Consider the following 18,754-nt stretch of genomic DNA (forward strand, 5'->3'; position numbering starts at 1 on the left):
ATTCTATCCTATTCTATTCTATTCTATTCTATAAAAAAATGTTCGAAACTTTTCTCATAAATTTCTGTTTTAAGAAAATTTTTGAAATTTGTTCTTTTTATATAAAGTTTTAAAACTTTCTCATCTTTATAGAAAATGGTTCTTTTTTATAAAAATTTTCGAAAATTTATCATTTGGAAATTTCTATTTTTAAAAATTTTTCCAATAATTTTTTTTCCAATTTCATTATTTCTGTAACCTAGCCTATATAGGCCATAATCGGTTATAAATTACTATTTATAAAAATATTTTCATTTCCATCAACAATTTTTGAAACTTTCTCCTATTCTATAAAAAATTTTAAACCTATTTCTATAGATGTTTGGATGTTTGTTCTTCTTTACTCTTGAAAATTTGTCTCTTTTTATGGAAGATTTAAAAAAAAAATTTCTTTTTAAGAAAAAAGTTAGAGGTAACTTTTCCATTCCATTGTGAAAATGTTTGTGAGTGTAACCATATATGAGTGGTATTCTCCTACTATGTATAACACCTAACGGTAATACTGGCGCCTTTGATTTAAATACAAACACAAAATCACCTACTTGTTCGTCTAAGAGTTCTAAAGACATATACGAATAAAAAATTTGGTTATTTTGTTATTTTTTTCAATTGAAACCAAACAAACCAATACCAAATGTATACAAACATACAGCTTTTTAGTGTCGTTTGCTTTTCCACCACACAGATTAATTTAAAAAAAATGGAAAAAAATATTGAACAGAAAGAAGAAATTTCCATTGGATAAAAAGAAAGAAATGTTTTTTAGTACATACTAGATTAAATGGTATTTTGGACACTGCAGGTAGTCCAGTCATCTATCCATCCATCCACAAACAAACAGTCAGTGAGTCCGCCCGTCCGCCATTCCGTCAAACAGCTTCTGCCACAGCTGCTCTGACTGGCTACAAATACTATATTAGAAGAAGAACTGGTTCTTGTTGCTAAATATTTTTTTTGCTATTTGTATATTCCACAAAAGATGCAAAGGTAAACATTGTATCAGTTGTGCTTTGGTTATGAACGGGAACAGTTTAAATGAGTTGTTGTGTGGTGTTGTGTCTCAAAAACGTATCGGAAAATTTATTTCGTTAGAGCAAAAAAAAAAAACACTTTCAATCATATTTGGCACATTGATTCTAATTCTGCAAGTAGCACAACATTGTTACAGTTATCTTTGATTCTTCTACAATGTGTTAAAATTTGTGGTATTGAAGTTTAAGAAAACACTCGGGCTTTGCCTTAAATTCTATTGTTTAACTACGAAATGTCCTTGACAATCCTTTACAGTGCACAAGAAAGAAAGAAATTGAAAAATAAGAATTTTAAAATAAAACTTAAACAAGAAATTGAATTTAGTCAAATTTAATTGAATTGAAAATATCGATTTACTATAATACACTGTTAAGAAAAAAGAGTGTGTATGTGTGTGTTTTATAAAATATTTGGCATTTATACATACCTATGTATGTAGTATAAGAGTTTTTTTTATATTTAAAAGTGTGAGTTTATGTGCCATTTATTAAAAATAAAATTGGCACCTGTTTTAAAAACAAAATAATAAAAAACCCAAATCCAATAACAAAAACACAGGCAAATAAAAGGATTATATATAAACAAAAATGTGTGTGAGTGTATTTGCGTTTAAAGGCTAGTAAATAACAAAGTTTATTGCAATATTTTACACCATTTCCAGTTTTTACATAATATAATTTATTGCTTAGTTAGTTAGTTAGTTAGTTAGTTAGTTACTTAGTTAAATAGTTACTCAGTCAGTCAGTCAGTTAGTTAGTTAGTTAGTTAGTTAATTAGTTAGTTAGTAAGTTAGATAGTTAGTTAGTTAGTTAGTTAGTTAGTTAGTTAGTTAGTTAGTTAGTTAGTTAGTTAGTTAGTAGTTAGTTAGTTAGTTAGTTAGTTAGTTAGTTAGTTAGTTAGTTAGTTAGTTAGTTAGTTAGTTAGTTAGTTAGTTAGTTAGTTAGTTAGTTAGTTAGTTAGTTAGTTAGTTAGTTAGTTAGTTAGTTAGTTAGTTAGTAGTTAGTTAGTTAGTTAGTTAGTTAGTTAGTTAGTTAGTTAGTTAGTTAGTTAGTTAGTTAGTTAGTTAGTTAGTTAGTTAGTTAGTTAGTTAGTTAGTTAGTAGTTAGTTAGTTAGTTAGTTAGTTAGTTAGTAGTTAGTTAGTTAGTAGTTAGTTAGTTAGTTAGTAGTAGTTAGTTAGTTAGTTAGTTAGTAGTTAGTTAGTTAGTTAGTTAGTTAGTTAGTTAGTTATTAGTTAGTTAGTTAGTTAGTTAGTTAGTTAGTTAGTTAGTTAGTAGTTAGTTAGTTAGTTAGTTAGTTAGTTAGTATTAGTTAGTTAGTTAGTTAGTTAGTTAGTTAGTTAGTTAGTTAGTTAGTTAGTTAGTTAGTTAGTTAGTTAGTTAGTTAGTTAGTTAGTTAGTTAGTTAGTTAGTTAGTTAGTTAGTTAGTTAGTTAGTTAGTTAACGATTGATAACACATCGAAATATTGCCCGTACACCAGATGTAGGCATAGAGCTCTCTCATAAGTTTTATTGATTTTACACGTACATTAACTAATACATGTTAAAAAAACAAACAAAGCCAGTCAGAGAGCTTATTCATTACTCTCTGCCTGTACTTGTTTTAGAGCAGGAGAGCTCTTTGCCTACCTATGTCGTAGACCCACATATGTGTGTTTATTTTGGGTCTGTCCGTCCGCCTGACTGATGAAAACACGATAGGAGGAAGGAGTAAAATGCCTACGTACTACTTCAAAAGACGGGTCGTTTAAGGTCATACAATTGTGGAATATCGGGAAAATTTTATATAAATCCGTAATTTGTAAATGGTTAGCCCATGTTTGAAACAATTTTTCATGCTTTTAGACAAAGTATTATCCATTGCGATCTGAATCTGTTTATGATCCGATTCAAAAGAACTTTATATGTATAGTAAATCAGCTTTATACTCTCTCTAATAGTTTACCAGGTCTTCGATTTTGAAAATAAAAAGTTCAAAATTGTTATTGTAGGGTTTTTAACTAATAACGGATGCAAATATTTCCGATTTTGGAACTAAAAAAGAATTGTTTAAAGAACATCGCCTAAATTATAGCCATTTTAAGTTTAACAATTATAAAAAGCAGATTTTTTGCGAAAAATGTACTTAGAGTTTAGTTCACACTTAGTTAAACTTTACAATTTCGTTAACGAGGGAACCGGGACCACATGCATCCATTAATCGACCCAAAAGATATCTACGTTTGGAATCTACGATAAATTTTTTACTACCTTATACATAACAAGATATCGAAGGTTTATAGAACACATTTTGTATGAAGTACTATATTATAAACCTTTGATAAATTGTTATGAATAAGTGATTGGTAACCATTTTGATTTATTTTCTGAGATTCCTATATAAAATAGCTAAATATATTTAAATTATAAATTAAGCATCTAAAAAGGAAATGGTGTAAATTAAAGCCATATTATCATTAACAGAGTGAAAATCAATAAAAATTTAACATGTGTTTTAGTGATTAATTAAAATATTATAAAAATAAATGTTTGAATATAAAATAAAAGAAATAAATAATTAATAAAAAATAAAAATTACCATAACAATTACGTTTAACAAGAGAAATCACTATAAAATTATAAAAATAAATACTATTAAACATTCCCTTTAAATCAATAAACCAATTTAAACAACTTTACACAGACAACAAAATGCCTCCTAACTTTGAAAATACCTCCGCCGCTATACCTTCACCAGCCACCACCCTTTATAATTACAACAATGCCACAACAAAAGAACAGGATTTATTTCAAGATTTCTACGAAATAAGCAGTTTAGTACGTGTAACTGTACCCTTATGTTTCGGAGTTATTGCTTTAACCGGCTTCTTTGGCAACATCTTAGTCATACTGGTCGTGTGTCTTAATAAACAAATGCATTCGACCACAAATTTATTAATTGTTAATTTAGCTGTAGCCGATTTGTTGTTTGTAATCTTTTGTATACCTTTTACCGCCGCCGATTATGTGGCCGATTCATGGCCTTTCGGTGACCTATGGTGTCGTACCGTACAGTATTTAATTGTGGTTGCTGCCTTTACAAGTATTTATACTTTGGTTCTAATGTCTATTGATCGTTTTTTGGCGGTGGTACATCCCATACGTTCACGTATGTTGCGTACCGAAAAAATTACCAAAATATGTATTGCAGCCATTTGGACGGTGATATTGCTAGTGTGTTTGCCAGTGGCTTTTACACATGGAGTTGTGGTAAGTTATTTTTTGCCCCCAGGCCTTTTTACGCTCCTGTTAATATTAAATTATACTCATTATTATCAACACCCTTGCATTAATTGCGGAAATTCATTCGTTTTATAAATTTTCGAAATTAATTTCATTAAACACATTTAAAAATAAATAAACACATTATTTATTATTAATTTATTACTTATTTGTTGGCTGAATAACTGAAAGAATAAGTGTACATATTATTATGTTGGCCTTCATGCCAGTTCATTCCACTTGACTCCAAATTATTTCAATTAAATTTATTAACATATTAAATAACTATTAATATTATTATATAAAAATAAGAAATATAAAATCATAGTAGATAGATAAATAAATATGTTTTAATGAAATCTTTAAATAATTTGTTATAGTTTTGTACATACAACATAATGAAATTCAGATATGTATATTATAATCCCTTTTATAAGCTCATATGTATGTATTTATGTGATTTTAATTCATACATATTCAATCAAAATTATTAAATATTAAAGACCAAATAGCAGTTATTATTTAGTAATTCAAAATATGTAGATTATTATTATCTGCAGGACTAGCTTTTTTAAAGAACTTTCTAGGAATTAATTTAAGATTTGGATTAAAGTATTTATTTGAATAATTTCGTAATAAAAGGATTTATTTATTAGTCTATGACATGGTGATGATGACCACAAACTCATTGCAGTGAAAACATGCCAAAGTTTTTGCTATGAATCGAACCCACTGCCTTCCGACTGATAGACAAGCACATCACCAAACTATCCTACCGACACACTCCATAATATATAAAGACTTTTCAAGTAATTGATTTAAAATCTTTAGCAATTTCAGATCAAATCAATTTGACAAAAAATAAAAAAATTGTTTCAAATTTTTTTATTCTTAATATTTAGAGTGCAACAAATAAACAAACGTGTCTCGAATAATAACAAATTCTAACGAAATTCAAAATTTAAACAATGCAAAAACCATACAACAAGAAAATTGCATTTTAATAAAACATTAAAGTATATATAATTATATACACAAGCTTCCATATATAGTATACCTAGTTCTTTTAAAAGTTTTTAGTCACTGTTCAAGAAAAAATAAGCTATTATTATGTTCTCTAAAACAGAGCAAACTTTATAATCTTAGGGACTCTTAGATCGGACCTAGAAGTAAGTACATATGCAAGTAGAATAATTTCCCGATAAAAACCTATCCGGCTGTCCATGAGCCTCATTTGAGGCCTCATTCCTCCTCATAAGTCCTCTTCTTAAAATGATATGATCGCCCAGAAATCACTTATATAAACACTATGAAATTCGTCATAAAAAACTTTTTTTATAAACATTAATGCTTTTTTAATTGGCCCTACCCCCTTATGAAAGACCGCCCATTTCCCTCAGAAATATTTATATGGATGTTAAAGGTCTTCTTGCAAAATATTAAGATTCTAACTCCCATATTTTCCCAGATAAACGAATTTTAGTATTTAATTCTATGGGAGGTAACACGCCCCCTATTGCAAGTCCGCCCATTTTTTGTCCTAAATATTTAAGTCGATACTAAAGTGGCTCCGAAAGATTTTCTTTATATGGGAGGTGCCACACCCGTTGAAGCTAGGCTGCTCATTTTATCAACGTGTGTTACTATGGATATCAAAGTTGTTCATACAAAATTTGATGACTCTAACTGTTGCAGTTTCTTAGATATGCGACTTTTAATACTATCCCCTACTTGAAATTCCAAAAACAAGAGTAGCCTATAGTTCCTTCCAGACATACCGGAAGACACTGTGAAAATTTCAAGAAAATCGGTTCAGCCGTTCACAATCATTTTTATATATATAGATATTATTTTAGGGTATCATATGTTCTACCAAGCCCGACTATAATTTCATAATTCTTTTGTCTAATAAGCGGTAATTCACACTGTATAAGAATAATCAATTTTTAACTAGTAAGAGGGTTTCGGCTATATCAAATCTTATATAAACACCATGGATCCTAAATTTGTAACACTCAGAAGGCAGCATAGGCTGGACATAGGCTTTTATTAATGTTATTTAAATATTACTAACATTTGCTTATTTATTAGACTTAGGCAGAATATTAATATGAATGATTTTCTAAAATTTGCCTTTAATGGGTCAACTATGAACTGAGCTATACAGTATTTAAAAGTATGATTACTTTCTGAGAAACAAATATTTTTTGTAGAATTTTAGCATATCTACTTTAAGTATATGATTTCTTGCCAATGATCTTATTTCCAGTAACATGGGAGGTATGATCAATTATGGACCGATTCCCATAAAATTTGGTTGTGTGATTTTCGATCTAACAAAACTTGATTGTGTCGAATGACATTTCTTGACCAGGTTTTAACCAGTTATGAACGTTAATGCCGTACTTAACGTTATATTTTCGAGGTACGTTATATCAAGCTTACATAATTATCATATTTATGAGTATTTAAAGAGTATGCCGGATGGAGTACCAAAAACTATTTTTCTTCCTGAAAAGGGTAAATTTTAGAAAAGTACCAGACTTATATCCATTTTTTTAAGAATAAATTTATGTGTTATTTGTCCATTTTAGAACGAACAACCACTCTAGTAGAAACTTCAAATAATGCAACAGAAGTGTCACATCAAACTTAAATATTATATTAAAACTGTCAATATTAAGGAAACTAATATTTATAAAGACTTATTATAACAGTGTATGTAGAAGTGTTATAGGAAATTATTAATAATTTTACTAAAACTTATAAAATTGTTATGTGTATATGGATGTAGGTGTGTGTGTGTGCAAGTGTTATATGTAGTTAGTATTAAAGTGGTATAAAATGTACTTAATGTCTGCTTTACGAGTATGTTTAACAAAACACAAGTATGTGCTTGTATGGGAAAGTGTTTAAACTTTCTATAAATACATTTTTTCTATATAATTTTTCTTTTTGCTTTGCACTCTCATTACAAGTAATAAGAATGTTTGTAAACACACACATACAAATACACATGATTTCAAAAACATTTATAAAATACACACTTGTTGTGTTATTGTTAGTTTAGTGCATAACTTGTAGCGACATATCCAACATTTATTCAGTTATACAACGTAGGGGCACCACAGACCCTCCCCAAAAAAGATTTATTATTACAATGTCTAATGATATTTTGAACACACTTTGTTGTAGTATTACAAATTGCCTACATACATACATGCATATGTTCATTTCAAGTAAGGTACATGTGTATCTATGTAGTATCTGCTAAAAGTACGTGTATATGTAGTACAACATATGTTATCTATTTTATAGTTTTAGGCCTATATAGTTTAACAATTTAAGATGTCACATTATTAGTGCGTTTCTAATACATTATAGTACTTTTAATAATATTTAACGATGTGTTAGAAATTAAAAGACACATAACCATAAAGTGTCTGCAATAAGTTTTTATACTATTTTAGTAGAACGTAAGGATCCAAAATATATAAATTTTAGAAACTACAAAATGATAAAAATCCCCACTGCAGAATGTATAAAAAAAACTCTCACCATAAACTATAAGTTAAATTGTTTTATTTTATAAATATTTTTTCTCTAATTTTATTTTAATTTTCTTGTTAATGTATTTATAAGCATTAGGTGTGAAAAATGTCTAGATTTTACTAATAGAAGGAAGGTATTTGGCAGCACAGCAAAAAAAAAACTTAAAAATTTTAAAACATTTCATAAACATATGACTACTACAAATTTGTTTACACATAGAAACAATTTTTTAAATTATTTATGTTAAAATTATTTAAATATTAAAAAAAATTTGTTTTCACTTTTAAAGTTTATTTAAATAGCAAACAGATCGCCTTAAGGCGTAATCCGAAAGAAACCAAAACTTTATAATGATACAACATGTGTCTGCTATTTTTTTTTATGAACCTATAATTCGATAAATATTTGTAAAAAGATTTTCCTTATGATTAGTAATTTTGCACAATTTAATTAAATTTAAATTTTTTTTATCAATAATTTACCAATATTTCCAATTAATTCGTTTGATGCTTGACTTATTTAACTAGTAGATATAACCTTCTAAATCTTTTTCCATCCTCTATTCTAATAAAATATTCTGGTTGGACGAGGTGGTCGCTGATTTGAAATGGCCATAAATTGTTGCGAATTTTGTTATTCATTTTAACTTTTTGCAATGTATTTACCTGGCGGGAGCCATACGTTAGTGTGGGTAGCCACATAATACGAAACAGATGTATGTGGGGAGAGTGGAACATGGGAGAGAGAGGGACGAGGGACAACAACTGAAAGCGAAAGTGGTTTGAAAGGAGGTAGGGGGAGTGGGAAGCGGAGAGGGGGGAGAGAAATGGGGGAATGCGAGCGAGCGAGCGAGCGAGCTGAGTGAGCGAGCGAAGCGATGGAGCGAGCAGGAGCGAGCGAGCCGAGCGTAGCGAGCAGGAGCGAGGCGAGGAGCGAGCGATGCGAGCGTAGGACGCGATGCGAAGCGAGCGAGCTAGCGAGCTAGCGAGCGAGCGAGCGAGGAGCGAGCGAGCGAGCGAGCGAGCGAGCGAGAGAGCGAGCGAGCGAGCGAGCGAGCGAGCGAGCGAGCGAGCGAGCGAGCGAGCGAGCGAGCGAGCGAGCGAGCGAGCGAGAGAGCGAGCGAGCGAGCGAGCGAGCGAGCGGGCGGGCGGCGAGCGAGCGAGCGAGCGAGCGAGCGAGCGAGCGAGCGAGCGAGAGAGAGAGAGCGAGCGAGCGAGGAGCGAGCGAGCGAGCGAGCGAGAGAGCGAGCGAGGCGAGCGAGCGAGCGAGCAAGCGAGCGAGCGAGCGAGCGAGAGAGCGAGCGAGCGAGCGAGAGAGCGAGCGAGCGAGCGAGCGAGCGAGCGAGCGAGCGAGCGAGCGAGCGAGCGAGCGACCGAGCGAGCGAGCGAGCGAGCGAGCGAGCGAGCGAGCGAGCGAGCGAGAGCGAGCGAGAGCGAGGAGCGAGCGAGCGAGCGATCGAGATAGCGAGAGAGCTCGATCTAGCGAGAGATCGATCTATCTATGCGATCTATATCTATCTATCTGATCTATCTATCTATATATCTATCTAGTCTATCTATCTATCTATATCTATCTATCTATCTATCTATCTATCTATCTATCTATCTATCTATCTATCTATCTATCTATCTATCTATATCTATCTATTCCGTATTCTGATTCAAATAACACCTTTTAATTAAACACCATGTTGTTTTCATCTACTCAATCAAATAGTGATTGTCTAAATGGACACATCAGTTTAATGTTTTTCAATTTTACGCTTTTTTACATTCTTTATAACACTCAAACACATGCATCTGCTGCCTCTCTGGAAAAGCTGCAACAGGAATATTTTTCTATCTTTATAGAAAAATAAAACAAATTTCACAAAAAATTTAAAATTATTAACAATACCGTTTGTATATAATTTTATATCACATTTTTTGTACTATTTTCCACAAATATCATGCTGTTTTATTTTTATGATGCTCCTCGGTAGTTTTTTGGAACATGATGGGGCTGAGCAGCAAACGAAAGTATTTATAAAATATTGGCAATCTAAAGCAGCAACGGATTGTGTTAAATTGTTTTTGTATTGTTTTGTTTTTATTTGTTTTGCCCACAGACAGACATATATAATAAAGTCGTAAAAATTGTTGGAAATATTATTTTTACGATTTTTTGAATAAACATTACTTTACGTACAATAAACATTAATTATATACATGTACATATGTACGTATGTATGTCTAAATAAAAACAATATAAAATGTGAACGAATAATAACAATAACAAAACAAAATGTATGTGTAAATATTTTTCATAATTTTTTTCAATATAAATATACGTTAATAATTTTACACTTTCCAACGCATTGCAATGTTGCAATTATATGATGAGCATTATTTACAATAGATTTTATGTTTTATTTTGCAATTGAAAGTAGGCACTTAGTAGAAAACAAAATGTATTTGGGCAGCGTGCACATTTATAAATATAACAATTTTGGGATTATGCACAATGGGGAGTTTTAATATAGAACTATATGTAACCAAAATAAACAATTTCTTGTTAAGTAAGCTAGAGCAATATTATTTACCTAAATTTTTATTTTATTTTAAACTGGAAATTATAAACAATTTAAAATCCATTCCATTGTATTGTACATTCTAATATAATTTTCATTAACATTGATTTAATTAACTAATTGATGTAGAATTAAATTGAATTACTTGATTTTCGTGCAAATCCTTTTTCACACTTTACAATTTTTATACCATTTCAATTGCAGAAGACCGATGATGATGATCCAGATTTCCCCGAATTCGAAGTGTGTCAATTTATACCAAATGATTTTATAGGACTCCGAACGTATCAAATAATATTTTTTACCAGCTCGTATTTACTCCCTCTAATGGTCATTAGTGGTTTGTATATGCGTATGATAACTCGTTTGTGGCGACAAGGCAGTGGTGTTCGCATGTCTGTCGAATCACAGAGAGGACGTAAACGTGTGACACGTCTGGTTGTCGTTGTTGTGATTGCATTTGCATCATTATGGTTGCCAGTACAGGTGAGAGTTTTGCTAAAACATTGTTATGATGAAGATTTTTTGTTTTGTTATTTAATTTGAAAATTCTGCATCAGAGTGTATGGGTGTGTTGAAGATGTGATGAGTGTTTGTGTGTAAATATTTGACAACGGCACCGTTAGAGGTATACAGTAGACACATGTACGAATAGAACAACCTAGACGACAAACTGACTGAAAGACAATATGAGAAAGTGATGATATTGTTACTAGCTTTGGGTTGGATTTTAAAGTTTTCGTATTTGTTGTTTGAATTTTCCATTTTCCCAACATGGGATATTGCAATGTTACAATGTATGTTTGCATTTTGTTACAGTTATTGTTAGTTGATGTGAATGGCTAGAAGTTGATTCAACATACTAGTTACTAATGCCTTGTTTTGCAATCAATGCACAATGGGTGGTATAAATAAACATTTCTAAATTAAAATGTCTATAGTCTAGACTATATTCCAGTTTATAGTCTAGTTTATATTCTAGTCTATAATCTAGTCTATAATCTAGTCTATAGTCTAGTCTATAGTCTAGTCTATACTCTAGTCTGTAGTCTAGTCTATAGTCTAGTCTATATTCTAGTCTATATTCTAGTCTATAGTCTAGTCTATAGTCTAGTCTATAGTCTAGTCTATAGTCTAGTCTATAGTCTAGTCTATAGTCTAGTCTATAGTCTAGTCTATAGTCTAGTCTATAGTCTAGTCTATAGTCTAGTCTAGTCTATAGTCTAGTCTATAGTCTAGTCTATAGTCTAGTCTATAGTCTAGTCTATAGTCTAGTCTATAGTCTAGTCTATAGTCTAGTCTATAGTCTAGTCTATAGTCTAGTCTATAGTCTAGTCTATAGTCTAGTCTATAGTCTAGTCTATAGTATAGTCTATAGTCTAGTCTATAGTCTAGTCTATAGTCTAGTCTATAGTCTAGTCTATAGTCTAGTCTATAGTCTAGTCTATAGTCTAGTCTATAGTCTAGTCTATAGTCTAGTCTATAGTCTAGTCTATAGTCTAGTCTATAGTCTAGTCTATAGTCTAGTCTATAGTCTAGTCTATAGTCTAGTCTATAGTCTAGTCTATAGTCTAGTCTATAGTCTAGTCTATAGTCTAGTCTATAGTCTAGTCTATAGTCTAGTCTATAGTCTAGTCTATAGTCTAGTCTATAGTCTAGTCTATAGTCTAGTCTATAGTCTAGTCTATAGTCTAGTCTATAGTCTAGTCTATAGTCTAGTCTATAGTCTAGTCTATAGTCTAGTCTATAGTCTAGTCTATAGTCTAGTCTATAGTCTAGTCTATAGTCTAGTCTATAGTCTAGTCTATAGTCTAGTCTATAGTCTAGTCTATAGTCTAGTCTATAGTCTAGTCTATAGTCTAGTCTATAGTCTAGTCTATAGTCTAGTCTATAGTCTAGTCTATAGTCTAGTCTATAGTCTAGTCTATAGTCTAGTCTATAGTCTAGTCTATAGTCTAGTCTATAGTCTAGTCTATAGTCTAGTCTATAGTCTAGTCTATAGTCTAGTCTATAGTCTAGTCTATAGACTAGTCTATAGACTAGTCTATAGTCAAGTTTATAGTCTAGTCTATAGTCTCTATAGTCAAGTCTATAGTCTAGTCTATAGTCTAGTCTATAGTCTAGTCTATAGTCTAGTCTATAGTCTAGTCTATAGTCTAGTCTCTAGTCTAGTCTATAGTCTAGTCTATAGTCTAGTCTATAGTCTAGTCTATAGTCTAGTCTATAGTCTAGTCTATAGTCTAGTCTATAGTCTAGTCTAGTCTATAGTCTAGTCTATAGTCTAGTCTACAGTCTAGTCTATAGTCTAGTCTATAGTCTAGTCTATAGTCTAGTCTATAGTCTAGTCTATATTCCATTTTATAGTCTAGTTTGTAGTATAGTCTATTCTATATTCTATAGTCTAGTAGACTTTTAATTTTCTGTTACTGTTTTCTTGACATTTCAATTCTCATAAATTTTTTCTACTTTACTCTCCCATTGTGCAATGTACGTGTTTGCACATTCTCTTCATCTATATACAGAGATTGTATTTAATATTTAACTAATGGAATCTTACATTTTTGCAGCTAATTCTACTGTTAAAAGCCCTCTATATATACCATGCCGATACCAAGTTTACCGTGATTTTACAAGTTGTCGCACAAACACTGGCATACGCGAGTTCCTGCATAAATCCGGTACTCTATGCATTTTTATCGGATAATTTTCGTAAAGCATTTCATAAGGTAAGTGAAATTTAATCTAAACTCAAATATACAACATCATTTTCTGTGCATTGGGGAGATTATTTATTAATTTTTCATTGAAATTTTCTCTCATACGTAACCAACAACAAACTGGAAAAAAATAAAGAATTTTTTAAAGTTCATTAAACTTGCATTAGTTTGTCTTGTTGTCTTGATGATACATACATATGTATGTTTGTGTGTATGTATATTTTTATTAGTTTTTCATCGCTATAGTGTGGGGGAGAATACGATGTTGTTGCTTTTAATATTAGCATTATTTAAATGCATTTAATTGTTTATCTTAGAGCAGAAATAATTAAGCAAATGTTTTAGGAATATTTTTTGCAAAATGCACATGTGTATGTTTATGCCTCAAATATTTACATTGTGCGTTTTCTGTCGAATACAATTAGCTGTTAAACGATTTTTAACATGCCTTTTATTCGTATGTTTTTTTGTTGCGCTTTAAATTTATTTCTTGACTGCTCTGTCTGTCTGTCTGGCCGTACCGTTTATCTTGTCTAAATATGGCCAGGTAAATATTTATTATTAATTTTAACTTTTTTCGCCCATATTGTGTAAATATTTATGAACAAACAAAGACTGGGATCAATAAAACTTGAGTCTTTAAAAAGTTCCCTTTTTGCAGAAAACTAGCTGACACGGTCCACTTTGCATTTGGCCTATATTTATCTTTGTTGTCTAAAGATCTAAAAAAAATTATCTATTATTTCTCTTTATTTAAATATCGAAATTTTCTCATTTGTAGAATTATAGAAAAATTAATTATTTTTTATAGACAATTTTTGAAAATTTATTTTTTTAAAAAAATTTCTAAATATTCTCTTTTTTTAAATCTTTCAAAATTTATAGAAATTTATTTTTTTTTTATAACAAAATTTTCTTTCACTTCTTTAACAGAAAAAATTGTTTCCAGAAATTTTTCGATAATTATACATTTCTTTAGAAAATTCAAAATTTTTCGAAAATTTTAAGCATTTTACAAAAAATTTCAAACAATTCTTCTCAGTCCTCTAAAACGTATTGTTTATTTTTGTTGCATTTTTTAATTATATTATGCATTCCTTTTTTTCGTTAAATATAGATTTTTATTTACACTCATTTATCATTTGCACTTATCTCTACTCTACTTATTTTTAAATTATTGTTTTCTTAAACTTCTTGGAAATTTGTTACATTTCATTATTTCTTTCATTTAATGGTCATTTCTAGCAAAAATTACTTTTAATGTTTTTTTATTATATTGTTTTTATTTTGCAAACATTTGTACTAATTTGTACACAAAACAAACAAAAACAAAAAATTGCGCGTTTTATTATAACATCAACATTTTGTTTGTTTAGATGGAAAAATTATTTAAAAAATAATTTAATGACGATTGGAAAGTGTGAAAAACATACTAAATGATCACTACACATTGATGATGGTGTTTATAAAATTTCAGTTAACACTGTTAGTGATTAAAAAACAAAACGTATTAAACTAGGGGGTTTCTAGAGAAAAATTTTTCCATACAATTTTTATAAAATTATTTCAAAATTTTGTTTAATTAATTAAAAGTTTAGATTATATCAAGATAAGTTAACGTTCTTATTGTATTGCATTTTAATCCATTACTGCATAATTAAAGAAACTACATATTTATAAAAAAAAGTAATTCATATAATTGTTTTGTTTAATTTCTATTTAACCCTAAACTTTCATAATATAATTTAATTAAGCACTCTTGATTATTAAAATTAATTTGTAACCAATAACTTACAATTCATATGTTTTGTTTATTGTTTACTTTGTATGTATTTGTTGACTTTTCAAGACCTTATAATTGCTAAAATGTACTAACTTTATATACCTACCGATGACCTAATACAACATTAACCAAATAATATTGACATGTATGTGAAGTCTTTAAATATGAGTTTTTATGTAAATTATTTTAAACATTTTTGGCAAACAATATTTAAGGAAAATATTTTAATTAAACTTTTTGATAATCAAAAAATTAATTATTTAATATTATGGAAAATTTGGTTAAACACTTTCTATATTGCGTTTAGATAAATCTATTAAATCAAATTTATTTTAATATAAACAAAGTAAATAAATTACATACTTATGATGATACATATGTATGTGAAATTTCTATATGTCATACAGTACATATGTCTCCAAAAGTGAAAATAATTAAATATTTGATACGGCTATTAAGATTAAGGACATAACTTAAAATTATGGAATTATTAAATCTTTTCCACTTTTGATATTTATATTTCAGGTTAGATCTTTAGAAGTAAAACGATATTTTGAAATATATATTTTAAATTTTATTGAAATTTTTTATAAATATCTAATGTGTAGCCTGTTATACTCGTAGATACCTATTTTTAAATATTACAGGCCTTAGTTGGAGATTAATTATTATTTGATTTACTTATCATTTTTTAATCTCAATTAAATTCTAAATACATTATGGCTTTTTTTGTAAGGAGAACCATATCCAATAGTCGCTATCTCTAATTTTCATGACAATGAGATTTTGATGGCAAGATATTCAACAAACGATCATACATGCACGATATAAATTTCAAAGATAGATAGATAGATAGATAGATAGATAGATAGATAGATAGATAGATAGATAGATAGATAGATAGATAGATAGATAGATAGATAGATAGATAGATAGATAGATAGATAGATAGATAGATAGATAGATAGATAGATAGATAGATAGATAGATAGATAGATAGATAGATAGATAGATAGATAGATAGATAGATAGATAGATAGATAGATAGATAGATAGATAGATAGATAGATAGATAGATAGATAGATAGATAGATAGATAGATAGAAGATAGATAGATAGATAGATAGATAGATAGATAGATAGATAGATAGATAGATAGATAGATAGATAGATAGATAGATAGATAGATAGATAGATAGATAGATAGATAGATAGATAGATAGATAGATAGATAGGTAGATTGATAGGTAGATAGATAGATAGATCGATTACAAATAAGGTGTTTAGTTTTGTTTTTGGAAAAAAGCTTATAAGGATACGTCCACCGCGTCCATTATAAGTTTTAACAAAAAAGTAATTTTTAATCCTTAAGTTTTTCAGTCACATAAATTTATATTATATAGCATACTTTAAAGCATTATTAAGAAAAAGTTAAATTTGAATCAATCTACAATTTTTAAATTTTTTAAAGTGGATTCCTCATAGTCGTATATTGATAGTTATTTTTAATAATCATTAAAACTTTCGACATTATTATTTATAAATATTTTTGTTGCATTATTTTTTTCAGCTTTGTTTTTTAACATAAATCTAAACTAATCTAAACAATATGAAAATTTTAACAATAAATAAATGATAATTGCATAAAAAATATTGAAACTAAAAATAACCTCAATTTAAACATAATTTTGTTATTATTGCTTAAAAAAACAAAACAAAAAAATAATAAACAAAATAAATAAATAGATATATTACACTCGAATTTAAAGCGTCAGTATGGAGGGATAGCAGGCCGTTAGACAGAACCGACAGGCGTAGAAATATAACCTATTAAAAGTACATTTTTATGGGATTAAATGTTTATGAATTTCAATGTTTTTTTTTTTTTTTTTGCTAATAAAACAAATATACAATATTATGTTTGTATTTATACTAAGTAGAACAGCGTTGTGAACATTTGTAAATACTAGAGTTCGCCCAGCGGTCGAAATTCGACCAGAACCAATGCTGGAAAAATTGTATGAATGTGTAAAATAAAACCATATTTTCGTAGTTCAAATCTGTGGTAAAAAATAACTTTATTGATATTATCAAAGTGTATAATTTGCTTTGATTAATGTTTTCTTTTAGAAAATGTGATGGGTTTTAGTAAAAGTCCCATCAGAAGTTTAAAACCTCAATTGTTAAAATTAGGTATACAACTTGTTTTACAAAAGTATTTCAACTATTTTAAAAATAAAAAATAACGAACATTTCTTCTATCGAGTTATTATCCCCTACATATTTACGCTACGTTCACAATGCTGGAGTACTCTACTGTACACACCAGTAAAGAAATGTTAGCTGTTCAAAATACTTAGTGGAAATGTTCTAAATAATTTGTCAAAACAATAAAAATATTTAAAATAAATAATGTCTTATCTAATTATAAATAAATTTTATTTGGATGTCATTAGTAGTCAATCCATCAGGTATATGCTGTTTACAGCATATACCATCCATCAGGTATATGCTGTTTAAATTCTCCCTTATAACACTCGACAAAGACTTCAGCAGACCTACATTTATTAAATTTTAATGTCTTCTAATAGAATTTAAAAGTAGATATTCTATGAGGTCTTCTAATGGGCCTTCTATTAGCCTTCATATAGGAGCGCATAACGATATGCATTGGCATATCCAATTACACACTGATTTTGTATATGCATAAGAAGAATTTAACGCCTTAATTTTTCATATATTTTGTAAGTACTGTTTGAAAGAAAACATTAATTAACTATAAATTTCAGTCTTTTGCTAATATATGCAAGTTTAATAGCAAGTAAATGAATAATAAACGTAAATAAGTACGGTTAAACACTCTTCATCCCAAAAGACATGATTTATATTTAGCAGTTTCATCTAGCAGTTTTATCTATTTTTATAAAGCATATAACCATCACCTATTCAACTTACAGTTTTCACTTTACACTACTATTTCCTAATTGGTTAGAATAACCCAAAAACGAAAAATATCATCAAATCCTCCCTGTGCTAAACCTGCATATAAGCGATATACATATCCATTTATTGCGGTATGTACCGGCATGACCAACTAAACTTTACTTATATTTTTTACAGGCTTTTTTTATTACTTACTGACACTGAATCAATTCATTAATCCATCATTTAAATCTTCAAAATCAATCAAAACTAATAATTATGTACCACAATTCAGTATTTTATTTCACCGATTTTTTTGGTTAAACATAACCGAAAAGTATCGGCAGTGTAACGACCAATAAAAAGTTCACGTTAATAATTTTATATTTTAAAAATATTTCAATACATAACTTTTGACATTCTTGTATTTTTCCAATCTTTGTCTTTAAAATATTATACGGTCGTTAAAAAGTTAGGGAATTGAAAATTCGTTAATGTAACCGATATTTGTCATTACTTTACGATATCAATACTTAAAATTTAAAAAATTACTGAATTTCCGTACTAATGCCCTACCAATATTTTTCCAGGTCAAATACGAATATCAGTACATTGTTTGACATATCTTCAGGTGTCCCCAAGCATTATTTACACATCTTTTTATATTCCCAGTTCGTTGTTTCCTCGGGAATGTATATATAAATATGAATATAAAACTGAAGTCCTAATTCTTATAAAAATATTCCTTTCGATTTGGTAACAATCGTAACTATATTATAACAAAATAGATCATTATCTCATTCACAATTTAGCACTTTACACAAAAATATAAAACAATAAAATCCTATTTTCTCTTTGCCTAAGCTTGTTTACATACATATT

General features: G+C 29.2%; 1 protein-coding gene across 1 annotated transcript in view; it reads left to right on the forward strand.

Moving 5' to 3' along the window:
- Window positions 1–1,026: 1,026 nt before the first annotated feature.
- LOC119614360 (allatostatin-A receptor) overlaps window positions 1,027–18,754 on the forward strand; it is a 27,759-nt gene continuing 10,031 nt past the window's right edge. Inside the window, exons 1-4 of the mRNA XM_037970494.1 lie at window positions 1,027–1,538; window positions 3,567–4,317; window positions 10,655–10,936; window positions 13,018–13,176. Of these exons, the coding sequence (XP_037826422.1) occupies window positions 3,760–4,317; window positions 10,655–10,936; window positions 13,018–13,176 (999 nt within the window). The 5' untranslated portion in view covers window positions 1,027–1,538; window positions 3,567–3,759. The remainder of the gene's footprint in view (window positions 1,539–3,566; window positions 4,318–10,654; window positions 10,937–13,017; window positions 13,177–18,754) is intronic.

This window comes from Lucilia sericata, unplaced genomic scaffold, assembly GCF_015586225.1.
Source record: "Lucilia sericata isolate MDLA Ls3-8-SP2 unplaced genomic scaffold, ASM1558622v1 Contig002829F_arrow, whole genome shotgun sequence".
Taxonomy (NCBI): Eukaryota; Metazoa; Arthropoda; class Insecta; order Diptera; family Calliphoridae; genus Lucilia; species Lucilia sericata.